General features: G+C 50.1%; 2 protein-coding genes across 3 annotated transcripts in view; both read left to right on the top strand.

The window, feature by feature from the left end:
• LOC130835613 (collagen alpha-1(I) chain-like) overlaps positions 1 to 19,748 on the top strand; it is a 73,808-nt gene that overhangs the window by 49,871 nt on the left and 4,189 nt on the right. The window contains exon 3 of the mRNA XM_057707218.1: positions 1,471 to 2,742. Coding sequence (XP_057563201.1) covers positions 1,630 to 2,742 — 1,113 coding nt within the window. The 5' untranslated portion in view covers positions 1,471 to 1,629. The remainder of the gene's footprint in view (positions 1 to 1,470; positions 2,743 to 19,748) is intronic.
• SPATA13 (spermatogenesis associated 13) overlaps positions 2,336 to 19,748 on the top strand; it is a 65,643-nt gene continuing 48,230 nt past the window's right edge. For both annotated transcript variants that reach the window (XM_057707464.1, XM_057707458.1), the window contains exon 1: positions 2,336 to 2,742. The gene's annotated coding sequence lies outside the window, so the exon portion shown is untranslated. The remainder of the gene's footprint in view (positions 2,743 to 19,748) is intronic.

Here is a 19,748-nt window from a genome sequence, read left to right on the forward strand (position 1 = left end):
GAGGCCTCTTTGCCTGAGGTCAGCTTTTCTCCCTGTACGTGAGAGGAGTAAGCCAAACTGGGGCCTGACCTGCAAGGTCTTCACACGACGCGCTCCTCCTCTCCTGCCTTCAGCGTTGCCTTCGGAATAACGGTCTCGACGCGTGTGGTGAGGACTTCCTGGATTTGACGTACGTCAGGGTATGTCATGAGGCAGTGAACTTGGAGCCAGACGCCTGTGTTCAAATCCCAGCTCTGCCTCTGTCTTTGTTCATCAGTTTGAAGCAGCGGAGGAGAGCGTAGGCTTCGGGGTGCCGGAGCTGCAGGACCCCCCATGTGGATGACCTCACCTGCCCAAGCGCCCATTTGATTGTGTATACAATGGAAAGCATCCGGCTGACCTCGTAGGGTGCCAGGACTACTCAGCATCCTGAGGTTTCGAAAGCCCTTAGTACAGGGGCCTGGCATGTAAGCGCTTCATAAATGGGAGCCTTTCTGATACGATCACACCCTGCGCTTCCTCCCCCCCCCCCAATCATTCACGGAGGGCGGGGGAGCCGGGTCCCCTAAGCTGGCCCTGGAAAGCCGACAGGTCTTGGCCTGATGGGCAAAGGCCAAGGAAGCAGCATTTGCATCCGGGGGGGACACAGACATGGGCGTGCGGTGGGCGTCTGGGCCCGAGGGAGGAAGGCAGGCCGTGTGGTATTTGCGTAATTTGAATTTCTGTGTCTGAATTTCTAAGGTTTCAGTATGACCCTTGTCTCTCCCCCCCAGCCAGCTGGAACCCTTCTACAGAGGCCCCTCTGATGCCGGCTCCTTCACGGAGCCTGACCTCAGGCCGCCTCAGCACCGCAGTGTGGTCCCCTGGCTCTTGTGGCTCTGTCATGAGAGTTTGGGGGTATTTTGTAAACAGTGTGCAGCTAAAAGTGTCTTGGTCTCCATCACATCTCACCCTTGCCTGAGGCTTTCTGTATACTAGGCACTCAGCCTCCTGTGAGCTGCATTACATTTAACCTAGCTCAGCATTTCCCTGTGACACATTCTGAAATATTGTTGGGTTTTGTGTGTGTGTGTGTGTGTGTGTGTGTGTGAGAGATAACTGAAGATGTATTTTATTCAAGTAAAGAGAAGACAGAGTCTTCAATGATGTCTCGGCTTTTTCATTCTGGCAGTTTTTCCAAAGTTTCCTTTGAACAAGTTCCGGTGGATTTCCGTTCACCGTCCTATTGAATGCACAACCTATGATTATCTTTTGTGTGTGTGTGTGAATGAATTTATATTTTGCTTCCTTCCCTTTCACTTAATGCGAAATGAATAAGGAGGAAAAAAGTAACATTTTACCTGAATTTAACATAGCTTTTACGTGATGGGCCCTGTCGGGGGACGTGCCTGGTTTTCTGTTAGCAATTGTTAAAGAACACAGCGGAGTCCCCCTTGACAGAGGCTTTTCTGGGGGCAGACGGCTAACTGCTTGCCTTGTTTTCCGCTGCAGACGGTGACCTGGACCGCGGAGCCCGATGCGCACGGCAGGCGGGCCGGCCGGGCCGGCGGCCCCGGGGAGGAAGGCCTGCGCGCGGGGCCCGGGGACGCGGAGGCGCGCGCGGGTCTGAACCGCGCCGCCCCGCGCCCGCGGGCCGCCGGCCCCGAGAGCATGACCACGGCCCAGAACGGCCTCGGGCGCGGAGCGGCGGTCCCCGGCGCGGCCTCTGAGCCCCAAGGCCCCGGCACGGTGACCCGCCCGGCGTGTCGGCCCGGCGGCGGCGCCCGGGAGGCGCGGCTCAGCCCGGCGCGGCTGCTGCGCCTCTTCTCCGCGGGCGCGCCCAGGCCGCGCGCCGACCCCGAGCGGCCCCGGCCCGCCGGCCTGGCGGGCAGCTCCTCCACGTGGAACGCGCTGGCCTCCTTCCGGAAAGCGGGCTCCTTCAAGAAACTGAAGTCCTCGGCGCTCCAGGGCATCCAGAGCCGCGAGGGGTGGGACGCCGCCAAGCAGGCGCCCCCGGGCCGCGGGCCGCGGGAGCATGTGCCCAACGGCGCCCCCGCGGGCTCCGCGTCCGACGGCTCGGACCCCGACGAGCCCGACGAGGCCGGCTTCGCGCGCGGCGCCCTCGGCTCGCGCAGCCTCCGCCGCGCCTACGGCCCGGGGCGCCTCCGCCTGCTGGACCCGGAGCCGCCCGGCGCGGAGCCCCACGGCCGCGGCCCGCCCGACGGCGCCGGCGCGGCCCCCGCGAGGCCCGGGCGCCGGAGGAGCCCGCTCCGCGCCCCCGACCTGGCGCGGGCGCTGCGGCTCGCGGGCGGCGCGGCCGGCCGGCCCGAGGACCCCGGGCACCCCGGGGGCGCGCCGCCCGCGCCGCGGCCGCACAGCCGGCTGCACGACGACTACTCCCGCCGCGCCGCCGCCGCCGCCGCCGGCCCCCCGGCCCGGGAGCTGTCGGACAGGGGCTCCGGTGCGGCGGGACCGGGCGACCGGCCTCCCGTGGAGCCCGAGCCCCCTCTCGGTCCTCCCAGGCCCACCGCGCCCAAGCCCCCCAGCCCTCGGAGCCCCGAGCCAGCAAGTGCCGCGTGTCGCAGCAGTGCCAGCGCGCTGTCCCTGAGTTCAGCGGACAGCGAGGAGGGGGCAGAGGGGCCCGCCCAGGGGGAGAAGGGCCCCCGGTGCTTGCAGGACGCGGGGCACGCCACCTGCGACCCAGGCGCTGAGGACAGCCGCGCCAGCAGCCACCTGCAGCCCGGCCTCGGAGGGGCGGACGGCCCAGAGGAAAAGACGGAGGAGGTAAGGGCCCAGCGGGCCGTCCTCGCTGACCTGCCGCGTGCCGGGTGCCTGTCACGGCGCCGCGCTCCCTCCCCTGAGATGGCCGTGGGCACCAGTGGTCCCCTCCCCTACCTGGTGGCCGGGGGGCCGGAGCCGATTCTGTCGCCCTCACAGTTACTCCTGTTAAGTTGCTGTTTACCAGGTTCAGGGGTAGTCTCTCTGTTCTGCAGTGAACGGCCAAACCGCTTGAAATGGCATTTCCCACACAACTCCTTCAGAAGACAGGAGCCCCGGGCACGGGCTAGATTTGGGGAGAAAAACGGAAAACCTCTCTCTTCTACTCCAGGCAGCTCGTAGGGGCCCTCAAAATTTTGATCTTTGAAACATTTTTGTTTTGTTTTGTTTTGTTACCCAGGGCTTCTCTTTCTGCTTTAAAGTGTTTCCGCGTCCTTCCAGCAGAGTTCACGTGGATGAGCTTCTTTATGAAGACACCATCACATGCTCTGCACCTGCGTTATTTCCCGGGAGTGTACTAGAAACGTGCAGTTCCATACCTGTCAACCCCTGAGTGATGACGGTTCACAGGCATTTTTATCATGGTTATTGTACTTATCTTTAGAGTAGAACATAAGCATCTTGTGAATTGAATTCACGCATAACTGTCAAGGCTCCAAGAACAATGTTCTTTTAATTTCCTGTCAAGGGTCCAGGCAACCTGTGTCATTTTCGCTTTATAAATGCATTCAGTAGCGTTCCCTCACAGAGCTGAGAGCCGAGGAGATTCACGCGTGTGTCCATATTGTACATTAGTCTCCTAGACTCTATCACAGGTGTAGATTGCTGCCAGCAGTGGTTCCTTCCCACTGACCCCCAGCGAGGACCTCAGTTTTGCCTTGCTGCCTGCATGTCAGTGATGACACAGCGAACTCGCAAGCCAGGGTGGCCTCTGGACTGCTTTTAACCTTTGCTTTACAGGGAGCCTTAGCAAGCAGAGCCTACTGCAGGTCAATTTCAAGAGCTCTAGATCCGCCTCATGGGCCCCTGGGTAGCCAGACAAGGGAGGCTGCCTCACTTTTTCTGGATCTAGGTTTGCACGGAGACCTCAGGGGCCAGTCCGTCTTCCAGAGGGCCTGTGTGTTGATGACCACTTGCTTATTTGCATATTTCCAGTGAAGTGAGTGGAACAGTTGTAAGGACACGGGACTAGGTGCCAGCTGTGGGAAGGAGTCCCGACTTTGCTCTGGTTTGTGTCATTGACCAAGGCCCGAGCCACTCTGGGCTTCACCTCTCCCTGGATGACGAGCTAACGGGTAATTCCTTACACCAGACGCCCCATCCTGCCACACGGATGGTGTGGGACACTCCCTCTTCCTTCAGAAGAGGGATTTGCCTAGGTCTAGAGGGGTCTTTACATTAAAGGTGGGGATTTTATTTTCTGCTTAACAAAATTAATAAAAAATAATCATTAAAATATTTTATTCCTGAACACATATTAACTAAACCTATTCAGGAGTCAGTTTCTAACTTAGTTACTTCCCAGGGTGATTTTTGACCATTATATAGTTTTACATGCATATTTGCTGTTCTTAGTTTATATCATTTACTTTCTACCCACAAGGGATCACCAAAGAGAGAAAGCAGAAGGACACAAGTTATTAACAGTGCATGCACGTTGATAATCCTACAGATTTCCTTTAAGATACTCAGTGCATTTTTAGGTTGCATTCATCTCCGCAAAACTCTCATGTAGCACATCAAGCTTCCTCTTGTGCTTTTAAAGTAAATGTCAAAAAGAGAAAATATAGTGAGGATTTTGCCCAGTTTCCGTTGTTTTATGTTGGTAGTCTTTAATGTTACTTGCAGAGAAGTACTTGTAAAATATAACCTGAAACCTTCTCTTTTATTTTGACATTTACAAACAAAGTACACACTAAATGAAGCAAACAAAACAAACCACAAAGCACCTTCCAAAACGCAACAATTCCAGCCTTCATGGGATAGAAGCAGTATTTGTCAGTCTTTTATAGCCTCACACAAAACTAAATGCCAGTCTTTACTGTATTTTAACGTACACTGTGTTGTGTTTTAATTTATTGATAGTATGGTTCTACTTATATGTTTAAAGCTAGTTTGAACTGTGCTTATTGTTGTATTAAAATTTTAAACCTGTGTAGATTACGATGTTATTTAAAGTGCATATTATCATGCAATTTTCAGTAATTTTGAAAATAATAATTTTAAAATTTAGAATTGTCTATTTATAACATACTACTCTAGAAGTGACAAAATCTGTGAAACAAACTGCACGCAGTTTAACAAGCGTTGTACTCCTGCCACCTAGTGGTAGACTGTGTTGTAACAACGATGATCTAGGAAATGCGACTAGGATTGTTACTTGGTTGTAAAAGGCAGTTGAGCCTTTATACCTGTTCCCTTATAAAGGTACAGACCCAGGGGTTTAGTGTCGCTGCTGGTGTCCCTGCAGAGTCACACAGTAACTCACCGGCTGAGTCAGGTCAACGGGAGACGGCCCTGTCCTTAGTCCTGCGCTTTGGATGCCCTCGTTCCTGGTGGTGCTGAAACGTGCTGTAGACGACGCTCTTTTAAGTGATGAGAGTTCATTGTAACTCCTTTACAGGGAGCTTTTTTTTGGTAAATGTTTCTAGTTTGGTTGGGGTCCTGGCTCTGCCATTCAAAAGATGCCAAACATTGGGCATGCCCTTGAACTTCTCAGGGGTGGACTGTGGAAGAGCTTTCTCTGCCTTGGAGGTTTGCAGGAGCCAAGGGGATTCCTGGTACACACTCAGCCCCGTGCTTCGCGCTGGCTCTCACGCTCTGGGGTTCACTCTCCATTCAGTGCGCTTTCCACCCGACATCGACCTGGCTTCTTCAGACAGGGGCCAGTTAGGGCCGTTTTTTCCAAAACTGGTGTTTCACATCCACTGTGTTGCAGCCGCCGGGAGGGTTGTGAGATTGATGTGCCCCTTCAGTAATGCCTCACGTCAAACTGGGGAGAACCTCCCCGGTGTGAGACGCTCAGGTGTAGCTCTAAGGGATGGTGGGTGATGTCGGGGAGATTCTTGATGACCCGAGATGTATCTAAATCATAGTAGACGATGCAGAATGGATTAAATCCCTCAAAAGAGGTAAAACCATGATGCTGTGGGATTTCAGAAGAGGTGTATTTCTTACCCACGTACCAAATCAAGGCAGGCTTAATAGGGCTGATCAAATCTGATTTGAAGAAGGTGAGGTTTCTGCAGGTAGTTATGGAGAGGACGGTAGGTCATTTCAGTGGTCAGATGTACAGAGATTTTATGTGATTTGAGAGAACAAGAACATAACAATTTGATTTGGCTTCGGGGAACCATCCTAGTTAAGGTGAAATCGTTAGGTTCAGATCATGGACTCTTGGATTCCAGATAAAGAATCTATCCGCACATTACTTGATAAGCATTGAGGAATCAAAGATGCTCTTGAATAGAGGAGGGCCAGGCTCAGAACTGCGTGTTGGAGAAGTCAGTCCACCATCAGTAGAAAAGAGAATCGGGAAGAAGGTGACCAGAGGGAAAGCTATCAGGAATGTATTGCTACGTTTTAAGGCTCTGAAACATGAGGGAGGAAATCCAGTACGTGAGGAAGGGCAGAGTGAGTGAAACAGCACATTGTAAATAAAGTGTACCTCGTCATTCGTGTACCACCTGCCTGTGTGTGCCAGGCACAGTGACAAGGAGTTAAACAGAAAACGGTCCTTATTCTCCAGGTTGGGATGTAGCGGAGTAACCCCGGTAACTGTCATGAGGACGGCACTTGGGACCCCGGAGCAGCAAAGACAGAATTCTTAGCTGCGGGTGAAGAGGGCATGATCCGGTGGGGGGAATGCTGGAGTGGGGTCCTGGAGGAGATCAGGATGGGGGCGCACCAGGTGGCAATGGAGGGAGAGCGGCAGGGCCTTCCAGGCCAGGTGGAAGGTGGGGAGGAGGCAGGTGCGGGACATGGGGAGGAAGTCAGCCATGGGAGTGACTGAGCATCATTTTCTCCGCTGTAAACTGGCAAGAGTGGCCACCAGTGGCCTAGAGTCGACGGGGAGGTTGAACGGGTGATGCACGTGGAGCACTTAGCTCCCAGCTTTGCTGTAATGTGTCCCCAGGAGGCGAGTCTGCTGTGCTCACTGCTGCACAGGGTGGCTGGGTGAGAGGAGGCGATGAGATTGGAGAGACCCGTCTACCTGATCAGGAAGGGCCTTGCTGGGCCCTGTGGGGTTTGGACTTGACCTTGAAGCCTGCGGAAAGCCAGAGGGGTGTTAGGGACCACAGAGTGCGGCCGGCTACACAGAGAGGCTGGGGATGGGGCGGCCCTGGGGACAGACAGGGCCCCTTGATAGTCTAGTCCACAGGTGATGACAGCTGCACTAAGATCACAGAGATGGGGGGTGGGGTGGATTCCAAAATGATTTTGCAGTTCATGTTTTCATCAGCACTGGAGCGTCTGGGGGGAGAGAAATCAAAGGTGACGGGCGAGCTGGGGGGACACTGCTTTTGGGACCCAGAACCAAACAAGCCCGGAGACCTTGGACCAGCGCTGAGCCCAGGCTGTCACCAGCCCTTCCGCTGACGTGACGGAAGGGCTGGTGACAGCCTGGCTTGCCTTTTCTGAGCCTCAGTTGACTCCAACGCTCAGAAGTCTGAGGATTTTATAACTTTCTTCCTCAGGGATTTGCACCCTCAAAACTGTCGGGAGGCCTTGCAGCACGCAGCCATATGCAGCTGAGACGACTGGAGAGCTGGGCCGCGAGGCTTTAGTTCTATGACCTGCCGAGGTCACCACCGCCACCCGGGGTTGTCTGGCCCGTGTGTGTGTTGTGGGGGGGGTTGTTGGGGGGAGACGTCACCTTGCCCGTATGCTCTACCGGCCCCTGCCCCACAACCACTGTCTGCTTTTCGCTGCTGCCTCTGAAAAAGGAGGGGATTTTTGTGGCATCACCAGGTACACTGTCACTAAAAGCCTCTCTCCAGCTTCTAGTATTGGAATAGTCAACCCAGTAGGTGAGTGGGAGCTAAGTCGGCCCGTTTTCAGTGTGGGTTAGGAACTGAGGGATTTTATGACGATCACGGTGGGTACTTCATATGTAATGATTATGCCGAGGTGCTGTTTTTTCTGTGATTTAATCAGAGACACAGAAATAGTGCATACTTTTGGCTCTTTGAAGATTACTTAGATATTATTCTCTAGGTTACTCAGATCGCTAGTTGGGAGATTTAAACAGTTCTCCTGGAGGCTAGAATATCCACAGCTGTTTCACAGAGCCTAGAAACTGCAGAAAGATGAGGTTGCCTACATGGAAGTAAATGTTGTGACCCTAGAAAACCTGCCCAGGATTTTTAGCAGCTTTATTGAGAATTGTAGGTGTACCTGTATACCTGCGCAAGAGCCTAGGTTTTATAGAAATTACCGTAATAACCATCTGTAATCAAGTATAAATGATATACTGTATTATGTTTGCTATGACTTTTCAGCTTTCTAAAGTACATGAAATTCTTAAATGAAATGATGCGAACCAATATCATAGTGTATTTGTCAGTTTTAGCATTTTCACTTATTTGGTGCCTTGTTTTAATTTGTGGGTAACAAGGGCATAATAAGGCCTTGCTCAAGTTGTAAAATGTAGAAGAATAGTGTCCGTATTCTTTGGGGGAGATCTGAGCTTGATGGTGAAGAAACTGACGGCAGCATATATGCTTCCTCCTGTTCTGTTTTTCTCATCTTAAGCTTCCCTGTAGTAGTCGAGAGAAAAGAGGGTCTGAGGTTGGGAATTACTTTCCAGCGGACGCACGTTCACTTTGAGGTGTCCTCCGCTGTGATCGTTGGAAGGACGCTGTGGGCAGGAATTGGGAGAAGAGCATCAGTACAGAGTGTCACACGTCCCTGGATAAACCCAGTATTACCTCTGTCTCTCCCACCGGGGACGGTCCGGGGACACAGGGACAGTCGGAGTGCTCCGTCCACGCGGGGGGAGCGTGGCGAGGCGGCGGGGAGGACTTCAGGGGTCGCCCCGTGCAGGAATGCGGCTGCAGCCAGGGATGCAGCGTTTCTCAGGCATGCAGGAAACTCTGTGATGTAAGACAGTTGGGCTTTGTAGGGGGGCTGCCCAAGTTCAAGTCCTGGTACGTCCTTAAGAAAAATACTTGACTTACTTAAGCCTCACTTCTTTAAAAATGGAGATAATCGTACCTATCAGGAGGGAATGAAATAATGCATATAAGATACTTACCACAGTGCCCGGAACATAGTAGCTTAATATTATTAATATTATTAGTTTATATTATTATATATTAATTATATTACACATATATTATTAAATAGATCATAAGATTATGTTAATTTTAGAGTTAAAATTATTTTATTATATATTATTCTATATTATATATAATTAAAATTATAGTATAGTATTAATTATTGTTTATAATTATTAATATCAATAATAAAGCATAAAACATTAGCTTTTATCATATTCATTGTTAGTTAAAATTGCCGCCTTTGGTCAGACCCTTCAGTACAGACCAGTTAAATTCTGCAAATTACTTCCCATCTTGTAGCCAGAGTTTCTCACAGTTTGGAGTGGGACCACCCAGGATGCAAGGTGAAGGCACAGGTCCTGAGCCCCACCTGGAGCTACTGAACCAGAGCCAGTAATCTGGACCTTCAGCACGATGCCCAGGGAGACAGCTCAGGCGTGGAAGCCCGGGCGGAGGCTCCTCTAGGTACTTACATCTGTAGGTTAGGTCTGGGCATTTCTCTTCCACGTCTACCCCAGCCAACTCTTGGTTTAGGAAGGAGAGGCCTTAGCTCCTGAAAGGGTTAAACATGACTGTAGTCCTGGTTTTCTCGTGGGGCTCTATTATCAACTGGATGTGAATTTCTACAGAATATGAATGACAACTCCTCCTCCCCCAAATGAAAGCAAAACCTTTCAAGCGAGAAGTAACTGGTGGAGTAAAGCATTTGGTCTAAAATACGTTGGCCAGCAACTGCTGCAGCCTCTGCTGGGGCCTGGAATTTTACCAGCTCAACTCGCTTTGGAACTTTAAAAATGCCATTGGCTCTTACAACTAAAAGTATCAATAGGAACCGCTCACGTTTATCTGATGCTTTTTTCAGTTAAGAAAGTCCTTCTCAGCCGCCCTGTCGAGGAGGTCACCATTTCTGGATTTGCTTTAAAAGATGAATAAACTGAGGTCTGGAAAGTTTGCAGACCCCTCCCAAGCCCCGCAGGCCCCTCCCAAGCCGGGCCTGCAGCGTCTGCTGGGATCTGCATGAAGACAAGTTCTAACCATTTGCTGGTTTCCTGATCTTTGGTGGAATCTTTTCATCTGCCTTATCTGTAAAACAATTTAAAGTATCCCCTACAAGGCTTTTAAGATTAAACGAGGTGGGTCAGTAACGTCCAGTGTGCCCACACTGGTGTCGTGTTGTCTGATGTGTTTCCTCGCAGTTTCCTCTGCGTCCAGCATGCTTTCCCCGGAGCTCAGGCCGCCTCCTGCCGCGCTGGTCCCTGCGTGGGGCAGAGTCCTTCCTCTTGATTTTCCAGGTGGGCTGGGCAGCTCACGGAGGACCTTCATTCCATCCCTTTTCTGGAAATTTTGGCAGGTCACCTGATGGCACAGGAGAGGAAGCCGCCTTGGACAGCGGGTGGCTGTGACTCCAGGGCCTCGGGTGGGGCAGGCGCTCGGAGCCTTAGACACGGTGTGGCTGACCCCGTCCCTAACGTGCAGTATGAATGTTTTATATGTTTACTTACAGGCAGCTTCCGCTGTGCATCTGGGTTTGCTTTTTCCCTTTTGGGGGTATAAATTATTCATCTGTAATTCTTTTACTGCAGGTTTTGAATTAAACATACTCGAGATCTTTTGCAGCAGCGCACGTTAGATTCTCACGCAACACCATGCTGCGGTCTGGTGGTCTTGCCTTCCCTCCAGGCTGGTCCCTGAATCCACAGCCCCAGGGACTCTTAGCCACAGTGTTCTTGGTGAACAGCAGCTGTAACCAGGCTCAGGGTTTACTTGACAATTCAAGTTCATTGCTGGACCTTACAAGTGTGAAGGAGGGAGTGACAGAATCTATTTGTCATCAGGTTGCCGAAAGGAACAAAGAACCCCAGGCAAAGGTGTGCCCTACTGCTCCAACTCCCTTCCGAGTGCTTTTCCCAACATCTGGTCACCACGCCCTCTTCATCTGCTGCCTTCTCCTCCCAATACAGTGGTGCTTCAAGCTGCATCTAAAATATAGAAGAGAGACATTTTTTTGAGTCCTAAATCTTTCCTTTTATACTCTGTCACCAGCAGAGGTAACATATTTGCTAGAAAAGATGCATTACCTTGCTCCTCAGTGTCTGGTACCAAGTAGGAGACTTTAAAACAGGATTCTTGACAGTGGGAGAAAGAAAACTGCCATCCGCTTGTTTTCAGGTGGCACAGACTTCGGACTGGTTATGCAGGAGGCAGGAGTGGGGTGGTTGATTTCCTGATCTAAGATATCGTTATAGGTTTTGAGATATTTAGTCATCCTCAAGAGAGAACTTAAGTTCACTTTTATAAACTTGTGTATGAATGTAGGGTGAGGACCGCCTCCTTGCCACCCAGACGTGCTCACTTATTTGCTCCTTTACCCACCGGACACCCCTTCATCCCTCGACCCCTTCCCATTCGTGAAGCTTTTTCAACTGCCTGTTTCCCAGGCGGCAGGCTCTGGGGACGGGACGATGGTGTTGGATAATTTGGAAAGAATGTACGTAGCTGCTTTCACGTGACACCCAGATAAATAAATCAAGGCTATAAAAATATTGCAGTGCTTTTGGCAGAGGCTCGGAAAAGAGAACTCAGAGCCCAGGGGAATGGATGAAGTTCTCCTGCAGGGGGTGCTATTTCCCGTGAACGTTGAAGGATACAATTTCCGGGTTGTCGGGGCAACCAGGCATCGCGGGGGGAGCGGCCTTCCCCTCGTTTCCGGTGGCATCAGGTCACGTGCGGCAAAGGCCCGTCGTGTGGTGTGGCTGGGGGAGGTGGGGCTGGCGGGCACAGCGGACGAGGTGTTGACTCCCCCCCACCCCCCGGGGTTGCTTCGTGGTGGGATGGAGCGTGGGTGGGAGACGTCAGGAAACCGTCGGAGAGCTTCCATGGGGGGCAGTGGGCCAGATTCCTCCTGAGAGTGAATGGGGCGTGGCTGGGGAGGGGGAGGGTGGAGCTCAGGGTGGCCGGCGGCGTGAGGCGACTGGGTACCTGGGATCGCCTCAGCTGGAACGCAGAGGCAGCCATGGTTATGAAGATGCCGTTCTGGACTCTAATCCAGGAACGCTGAGTTTCTGTGATGCTAAAGGTGTTCCGGGCTGTTGATTTGCGTGTTTGTGCTGCCAGCTGGGGCCTGAAATGCGCTGATGCTGGAAACAGACCTCACCCTTCATCGTCCTCCATGGAGTAAGCGGGCCTCTTCCCTTCTCCTTTCCCCTCTGCCTTTTTTTTTTTTTTTTCTTTTTTCTTTTCTTTCTTCTTTTTTTTTTTTTTTTGGCCATGTCATGTGGCACACGGGATCTCAGTTCCCTGACCGGGGATCGAACCTGAGCCCCCTGCAGTGGAAGTGCGGAGTCCTGACCACTGGACCGCCAGGGAACTCCCTCTCCCCCGCCTCCTCATTCCTCTTCCTCCCTGTACAAAGGAGGTCAAACAGTATTAAAGTCTCGTGTTCAAAAAGGTTTAGAAAAACAGGCTTCTGACATATTCAGCTGTAAAACACGGTTCTTGAATTTGGAATGTGTAGTTGTCCTCAACCAGAAAACAATTTCAAAAGAGGAAAGCAAGTTCATTTTTATAAAATCATCCTTTTTTATTAATTGAGAAAAAGAAAGTTTGAGTAGACCTCTCTATTCTTCAGCATGTGTTTCAGAGGTAAAATACATGTTAAAGTGGAGTCTTTATGGGCACTTACTTTGTAATGTGATGATTTTAAACTCTCTTCACTTTTCATGAGTCCAGACATGAAACGACAATTTCTATTATTTTCTCTACCTGGGTGTTAAACTAGCATTGTGCTGCTGTTGATTCTGAGATGGTAGGATGGTGGGGTTTTAGTTAAGCCCAGAAAATGGAATTCCTGTGATTATTATGAAGGCAGGAGTGGGGAACTTCAAGAGCCCAGATTTTTCATAGTTATTATTAAGGGTGTTTTATGCTCGGAGAACTGGACGATCAGCAGTAAATTAAGTGTCTGCGTGCGTGTTAACATTCGCATTTTTAATGAATTACCTATTCTGCCCATCAAACAAGGTACAAAGGCCATAGGCTCACAGGCTCATTTCAGCACATTTTATCGTCAGTTTTACATGTTAGGACAACTGAAGCATTTGTCACCACAGCTGCGCTCTCCACGGAGATGAGAAGCTTTAATTGCTCCTGTATTTTAAATAAATGGCCTGAATCCAGGGGGCAAGGCCACAGCTTTCCAGAGTACAATAGTTTTGTTTCTTTGCTCTTTCCTTCCTTTTTGTTTTTTGGTGGTTTCTTTTTTTGAATTTTTAAAAATTACGTCAAAATTACTGACGCACATATAATCCCATTCCGTCAAAATCAGAACAGCTCTTGCTGTTGGACTTCGAACAACCACGGAAGATTCTTACAGCTTAGAACCTTGGTCTGAAATCACAGCTGCAGCAGGTGGTGAGCATGTGGCCCAGCATTCGTAGCTGCTTTGCCTGTGAAAAGCCGGGAAGGAGTAACCCAGTGAAGTGCGTTTTGCTTTCCTATCTGCTTCTTGCTCAGGCCCATCCAGAGCCAGGCTAAGCCCAAACCTGGGGTCTGAAAAGGGGAGGGACAAGTTGATGATGGTGTCTGTCCCCTCCCAAGATGCTCCCTGAACCGGAGGACACAGTGGCAGGTGGAGCTGAGCCCGTCTGAACAGGTTTTAGGGGATCGCTCGCTAAAGGGAGGGCATTTGGCCGCTTACTTATTTCAGAACCAAGTCAGTGGCTGCCCCTCCCCTCTCCTCCTTCCTTGGGCAGTTTTGCTGTTACAGAAGTCCCTCCTCGACATTGACTGTCCCTTCACTTGCCTAAGTGATGTTGCAAAAGATCCACGACCCCCTGAAAGAGTTCAAGGTTAGGGTTAGGAAGCCTGGGTGGTGGAGGTCTGTCCAGCGCAGAAGTCTCACCGTCTGCCAGGAGGATCCCAGCTCGTGCCGCTAAGGACAGTACGAGGAAAGGCCGCTGTGGAGAGAGACAGGCTATCCTACTGCTTGCTCTAAAGACGGAGCACTGGAAACCAAGTACGGTTCAGTACATGACACAAAATCGACTCTATTTGAGGTCCAGGTATGATGGGTGAGGAAAGGTCTGGGCACGGAGGAGAGAGCAGCAAGGGAGCAGAGAAGCCAGCGGAGGTGAGAGGCTGTGGGCCGGGGAGAGAGGACGGAGAGGAAGCATCCGACGTGCTGTGCTCACTGCAGGGAGGACCCGCCGGGCCCAGGAAGGGGTCACGACGTCCTCTTGACTGATCTGAACATACAACTCTAGGCAGAGGTGAAAGCAAGGTGATGAAAATTTCAGGTTTTTAGGTACAGACATCTAGTTAAAAGATAAATAAGCCCCACGGCTGGACGCAGTGATGACCCTCGTCAACGCTGCTGTTTGGTGTATTTGAAAGTTGCTGAGAGTGCAGATCCTCAAAATTCTCATCACAAAGAGAAAAGAAACTTTTTTTCCTTCTCTTTTTCGTATCTGTGTGAGATGACAGATGTTAACTAAACTTACCGTGCTTATCATTTCACAGTATGTGTGTCAGGTCATATGCTACACACCTGACCTTCGACAGTGCTGTGTGTCCGTCATCTCAGTAGAACTGGGGAAGAAAGAATGTTTAAGTAAATGTGAGATATTATCCCTTTGGTGTTAAAAGTAACCAGAAAGGGGAAAAAATGTGTTAGGGCTCTCTTTCTAAATATGTAAATATTTCCTTATTCTTGCCTTCAGCTCCTCAAAATATGGTAGTTGATCTGGGGTTGCATGAGTTCCCTCCTCCCTTAAATTCCTAGGACAACATACCCCATTCCCAGGACTCTTCCGAGCAGAAGACAGAGGGCCTGTGCAGGGGCTTTTTATTATGACGTATTCATGTTCCCTTAGGGGAAATAAGGTAACGATGTGTAGCTCTAAACAGTGTGGTTTTATAATAGATAAGCTATAAAATATCATTTCTGGAGTTGGAGCCCACTGCTGCTCCCACAGGCTACTCTGAAATGATACTGTGTAAACTAGGAGTTTTTGTTTTTTAATTGAAGTGTCGTTGATTTACAATGTTGTGTTAATTTCTGCTGTACAGTAAAGTGATTCAGATATACACACACACACATTCTTTTTTTATATTCATTTCCATTGTGGTTTATACAGAATATTGAATGTAGTTCCCTGTGCTCTACAGTAGGACCCTGTTTATCCATCCTGTATGTGTTAGCTTACATCTGCTCACCCCAAACTCCCACTCCATCCCTCCCCCAGCCCCCTCCCCCTGGCAGCCACCAGTCTGTTCTCTATGTCCGTGAGCCTGTTTCTGTTTCATGGATAGGTTCATTTGTCATATTTTGGATTCCACGTATAAGTGACATCCTATGGTGTTGGTCTTGCTCTGTCTGACCGACTTCACGTAGCATGATCATCTCCAGGCCCGTCCAGTTGCTGCAAATGGCATCATTTCATTCTTTTTATAGCTGAGTAATATTCCGTTGTATATCTGTGCCACATCTTCTTTATCCAGTCATCTGTTGATGGACATTCAGGTTGTTTCCATGTCTTGGCTGTTGTGAAGCGTGCTGCTGTGAATATAGGGGTGCGTGTATCCTTTTGAATTATAGTTTTGTCTGGATATAAGCCCAGGAGTGGGATGGCTGGATCATGTGGTAGCTCTATTTTTAGTTTTCTGAGGAACCTCCATCCTGCTTTCCACAGTGGCTGCACCAACTTGCATTCCCACCTACAGTGCAGGAGGGTTCCCTTTTCTCCACATCCTCTCCAGCATTTTAAGCTAGGAGGTTTTAACTTATGTTCATCCAAGGAGTACATCAACGGAAATCAGGAAGTGGGGATTTTATTACTATTTTCTAGCTAAAATGTAGTATTTCCCTCTATTATGAATGTAGGCATCAAAACAGAGCAATTTTAGCAACACCTATGATATAGTCACCATGGAAATCACAGATCTTTTTCACCTCTTATGACAGTTTTTACTGATATTCTTAAAATATCTCGCTCATCAGTACAGCACTTCAAAGTATGACAGCTTTTAGACGTATGTCTAGCCCTCTTAATTCATATATTACATATATTATGTCAATATTTTGAAAATTTCATTTCAAAATAATCAGCTTCATTCATAATACTATCTTTTTTTCTGTAAATGTTTAATGTGTCTGTATTTTTTATTGAGGTATAGTTTATGTACAGTGCTATATAAGTTTTAAGTGTAACAACATGGTGACTCACAATGTTACAATCCATTTATAGTTATATAATATTGGCTCCATCCCCTGTTTTGTATGATACATCCTTGTAGCTTATTTATTTTGTAGGTAGTAGTGTGTGTCTCTTAATCCCCTACCCCTCTCTTGCCCCCCGCTTCCCTTTCCCCACTGAGAGCCACTAGTTCTTTCTTTCTTTCCCTTCCTTCCTTCCTTCCTTCCTTCCTTCCTTCCTTCCTTCCTTCCTTCCTTCCTTCTAGGCTGCATTGGGTCTTCGTTGCTGCGCGCAGAGAGCAGGGGCTACTCTTCGTTGCGGTGTGCGGGCTTCTCATTGCGGTGGCTTCTCTTGTTGTGGAGCACAGGCTCCAGGTGCATGGGCTTCAGTAGTTGGGGCACACAGGCTCAATAGTTGTGGCGCACAGGCTCAGTAGTTGTGGCACATGGGCTTAGTTGCTCCTCAGCATGTGGGATCTTCCCAGACCAGGGCTCGATCCTATGTCCCCTGATTTGGCAGGCGGATTCTTAACCACTGTGCCACCACAGAAGCCTCTAGTTTGTTCTTTCTGTCTGTGAATCTTTCTTTTTTGTTATATTCACTAGTTTTGTTTCATTTTTGAGATTCCACATGTAAGTGATAACATACAGTATCTGTCTTTCTCTGTCTTATTTCTCTAAGTATAATAGTCTCTAGGTCTATCCACATTGCTACAAATGTCAGAATTTCACTCTTTTCTAAGGCTAAGTAATAATCCATTATATGTGTATATACATATACACACATATATATACCACATCTTCTTTATCCCTTCATCTGTTGATGGAATATAATTTCTGTCTTATTTTATGCATTTAAAGTACGGTTCTGAGAACGGGTCCGTGGGTTTCCCAGGCATGGTTATCAGAGCCTCGCGTAACTGTCATCTCCTCTCCACTCCCTCCAAGCACCTGGACAGCTAAGGGGTGGAAAACCTACAGAGTTCTGTTTTCCTTCTGTACTAGCACATGCCAGGGATGCAGGTGGCCAAGCAGAAGGGACAGACAGAGATGTTGAAGTCAGGCAGACTGGGGTATAAAATGGGCCCCTCCCCTTTCTGGCTCTAGTAACGCAAGCAAGTAATTTTGTTTACTGCAGCCAGCGTCTTAATCAGTAACATGTGGCCAGTAGCCCCCGCCTCGCAGGGCGGCTGTGGAGGTTAAATACAGTGACGTGCCTGCTGTGGTTCCGGCAGGTCACACGCGTTCCAGAGTCACAGCTGCCATCAGCCTCATCCCACAGGCTCTGCCACAGTTGTCGTCAAGATGCTTTCCCTTCCCACCTCCGGCTCGGTGGCTGTGTTGGGTCCCCTGCGGAACCCAGGAAGACCTGTGAAAACCTGGCCTGCCCGTAGTGCTCACGTGCACCTCCGCAACGCCTCTGGCTCGTCCAGGGGAAAGTCTCCTTGCTTTATTTTATTCCTTAATCTTCACACAGCATCTTAATAGCCTTGCCTGTAACATTTTCTTCTGAGTTACCTTGCCGCGCTGATTCCCTGGAGCTACTGTAACCAGTTACCACGGGGGCTGGGGGGAGAGGCGGGTGATGGTTTAAAGAGCTGACGTTCATCCTCGTTGCTGTGGAGGCCAGGTCTCCGCAGTCACAGCTGGGCAGGCAGGGCCCCGTCCCTCTAAGCCCAAGAGGAGAACTCCCGGCCTCTTCCAGCCTTGGGGTTCCCTGGGGCTCCTCTGCCCACTGGTGCATGGTTCTGACCTCTGCCTCAAGCCTCACATCTTTCTTCCTCTCACCTGTGTCCAGATTTCCCTGCTCTTCTGGGGGCACCAGCCATCAGATTAGAGCCTACCTACTAGGACAACCTCATCTTAACTCCACTGCACCTGCAGACTCTGTCCCTGCCACTAAGGCACATTCACAGGTGTGGGGGTGAGGACCCCCAGAATATCTTCCAGGGGACACAGTTCAACCCCAGCACGTGCTGTCAGCCCTGGAGACTCACGTTAGACCCGGTTCTGCAGGGACGTGTGTGGGATCAGGTTGATGATGTACTCACTGTGGTTTCAGGAAATGTTTTGAAGTGTCTAAGCAGAGGTAATGAGATCGATCTTGGGTTTTTACTTTTGTAAAGTGGAGGAGGGACTCTTGCATAGAAGAAAGAAATGCACACCGCACCTACCGCCACCCCCCAACTAGGGAAAGTGCTTTAAACCTGTGGTGGGAAACAAGGGTTAATGAGGCCACGGACGCTCTGTTTTCGCACGTGGGTGGCTTGGGTGTGAATTGGCCCCGTGGGTCAGAGCTGGGCTGCTGGGCTGTGAGGAGAGCTTGGACCAGCAGAGCTCTAGCCCGGCCACGTATACCCAATGAGAGTGTTTTCAAAGCTAGAAAAAACTCTCAGAGAGCATGGACTTGGTCGCCTGCCGACCCTCCAGAGCGCCTGGGGCAGCCGCCTGCAGCAGAGTCCGGGCAGGTCCTGGCTGGTTAGCTGCAGGGCATCCTTTGCTGGAAGTTTGTAGCTCCAGGAAGAGTCGCAATCACACGGTGTCCCCGGGACGAACCAGGGTCCTATTTCAGAAGCACATACCGCTTGCTAAAAGAAGATCCAGTTTTAGAATTTGCAGGGAAGTTCACATTTGTTTTACATGGAATGTACGGGTCTTCTGGCAACGCCTCCCTGTTTGAAAGTGAGCTTGAATCGGAGGGACTTTCCCCTGCCCCCCCCACCCCACCCCCCTGCACTTTTGCTTTGAGTAGAATGGACGTTTCCGTTTTATACATCATGATTCTATTCGCTGACTTCTGCAACTCCTGGAGCACTGGGTCCCCGCTCAGAAGACGTGCTCTCTCCTTCCCTGTCTCGGGTGGGGCTGCACGGCACTGACGGTCACAGCAGAGACGCAGCTGGTTCTCCGTGCGCTGCCCTGTGGGCACAGGGGTGAAAGGAGTCTCATGTCCTGCCCTCTGCCTGCCTTCCTTCACCCGCCCCGTCACTTCCTGGAGCCTGTGTGCTCTCAGAAGGATTTGTTACCTGAGCAACTAAGACGGCTGCTGGTTTTCTTAAACCCGCCTCTCTCTCTCTCTTTTGTTTTTTGCATCAGCGAGGATCGTGCGCTGCAGGTTGCATAAGTGCATCCCCCAAAAACAACAACAACAACAACAATGAAAACAACAACTGCACGTAGATTTGTGACCAGGCAATGTATCGCCTGCAATTTTGTTGCAGTTCTGTATTTCTAGCCCGGTGTTTTCAAACATTTCTATCACGGGGTGATGATATAAACGGTGTAATTCTCACCGCATGCTTCACTTGTGTGTGCCGTCTGAGTTAGTAACTGAGTTAAACAACGCATGATAGCCTGTGTTTTGTATGTGTTACTGCAAAAAAATAAAATTAACTTTCCCATGATCACGCTCATATTTTCCCTTGGTGTCAGAGGAAAATGTTTTACTACACCCTCTTATATGTTCTTTTCTGGAGGTGTGTGAATTAAACTGACAAAAGGATTTTTATTCATGTGAGTAAGTGGGCGTTCACAGGAAA

Source organism: Hippopotamus amphibius, chromosome 14 (genome assembly GCF_030028045.1).
Source record: "Hippopotamus amphibius kiboko isolate mHipAmp2 chromosome 14, mHipAmp2.hap2, whole genome shotgun sequence".
NCBI lineage: Eukaryota > Metazoa > Chordata > Mammalia > Artiodactyla > Hippopotamidae > Hippopotamus > Hippopotamus amphibius.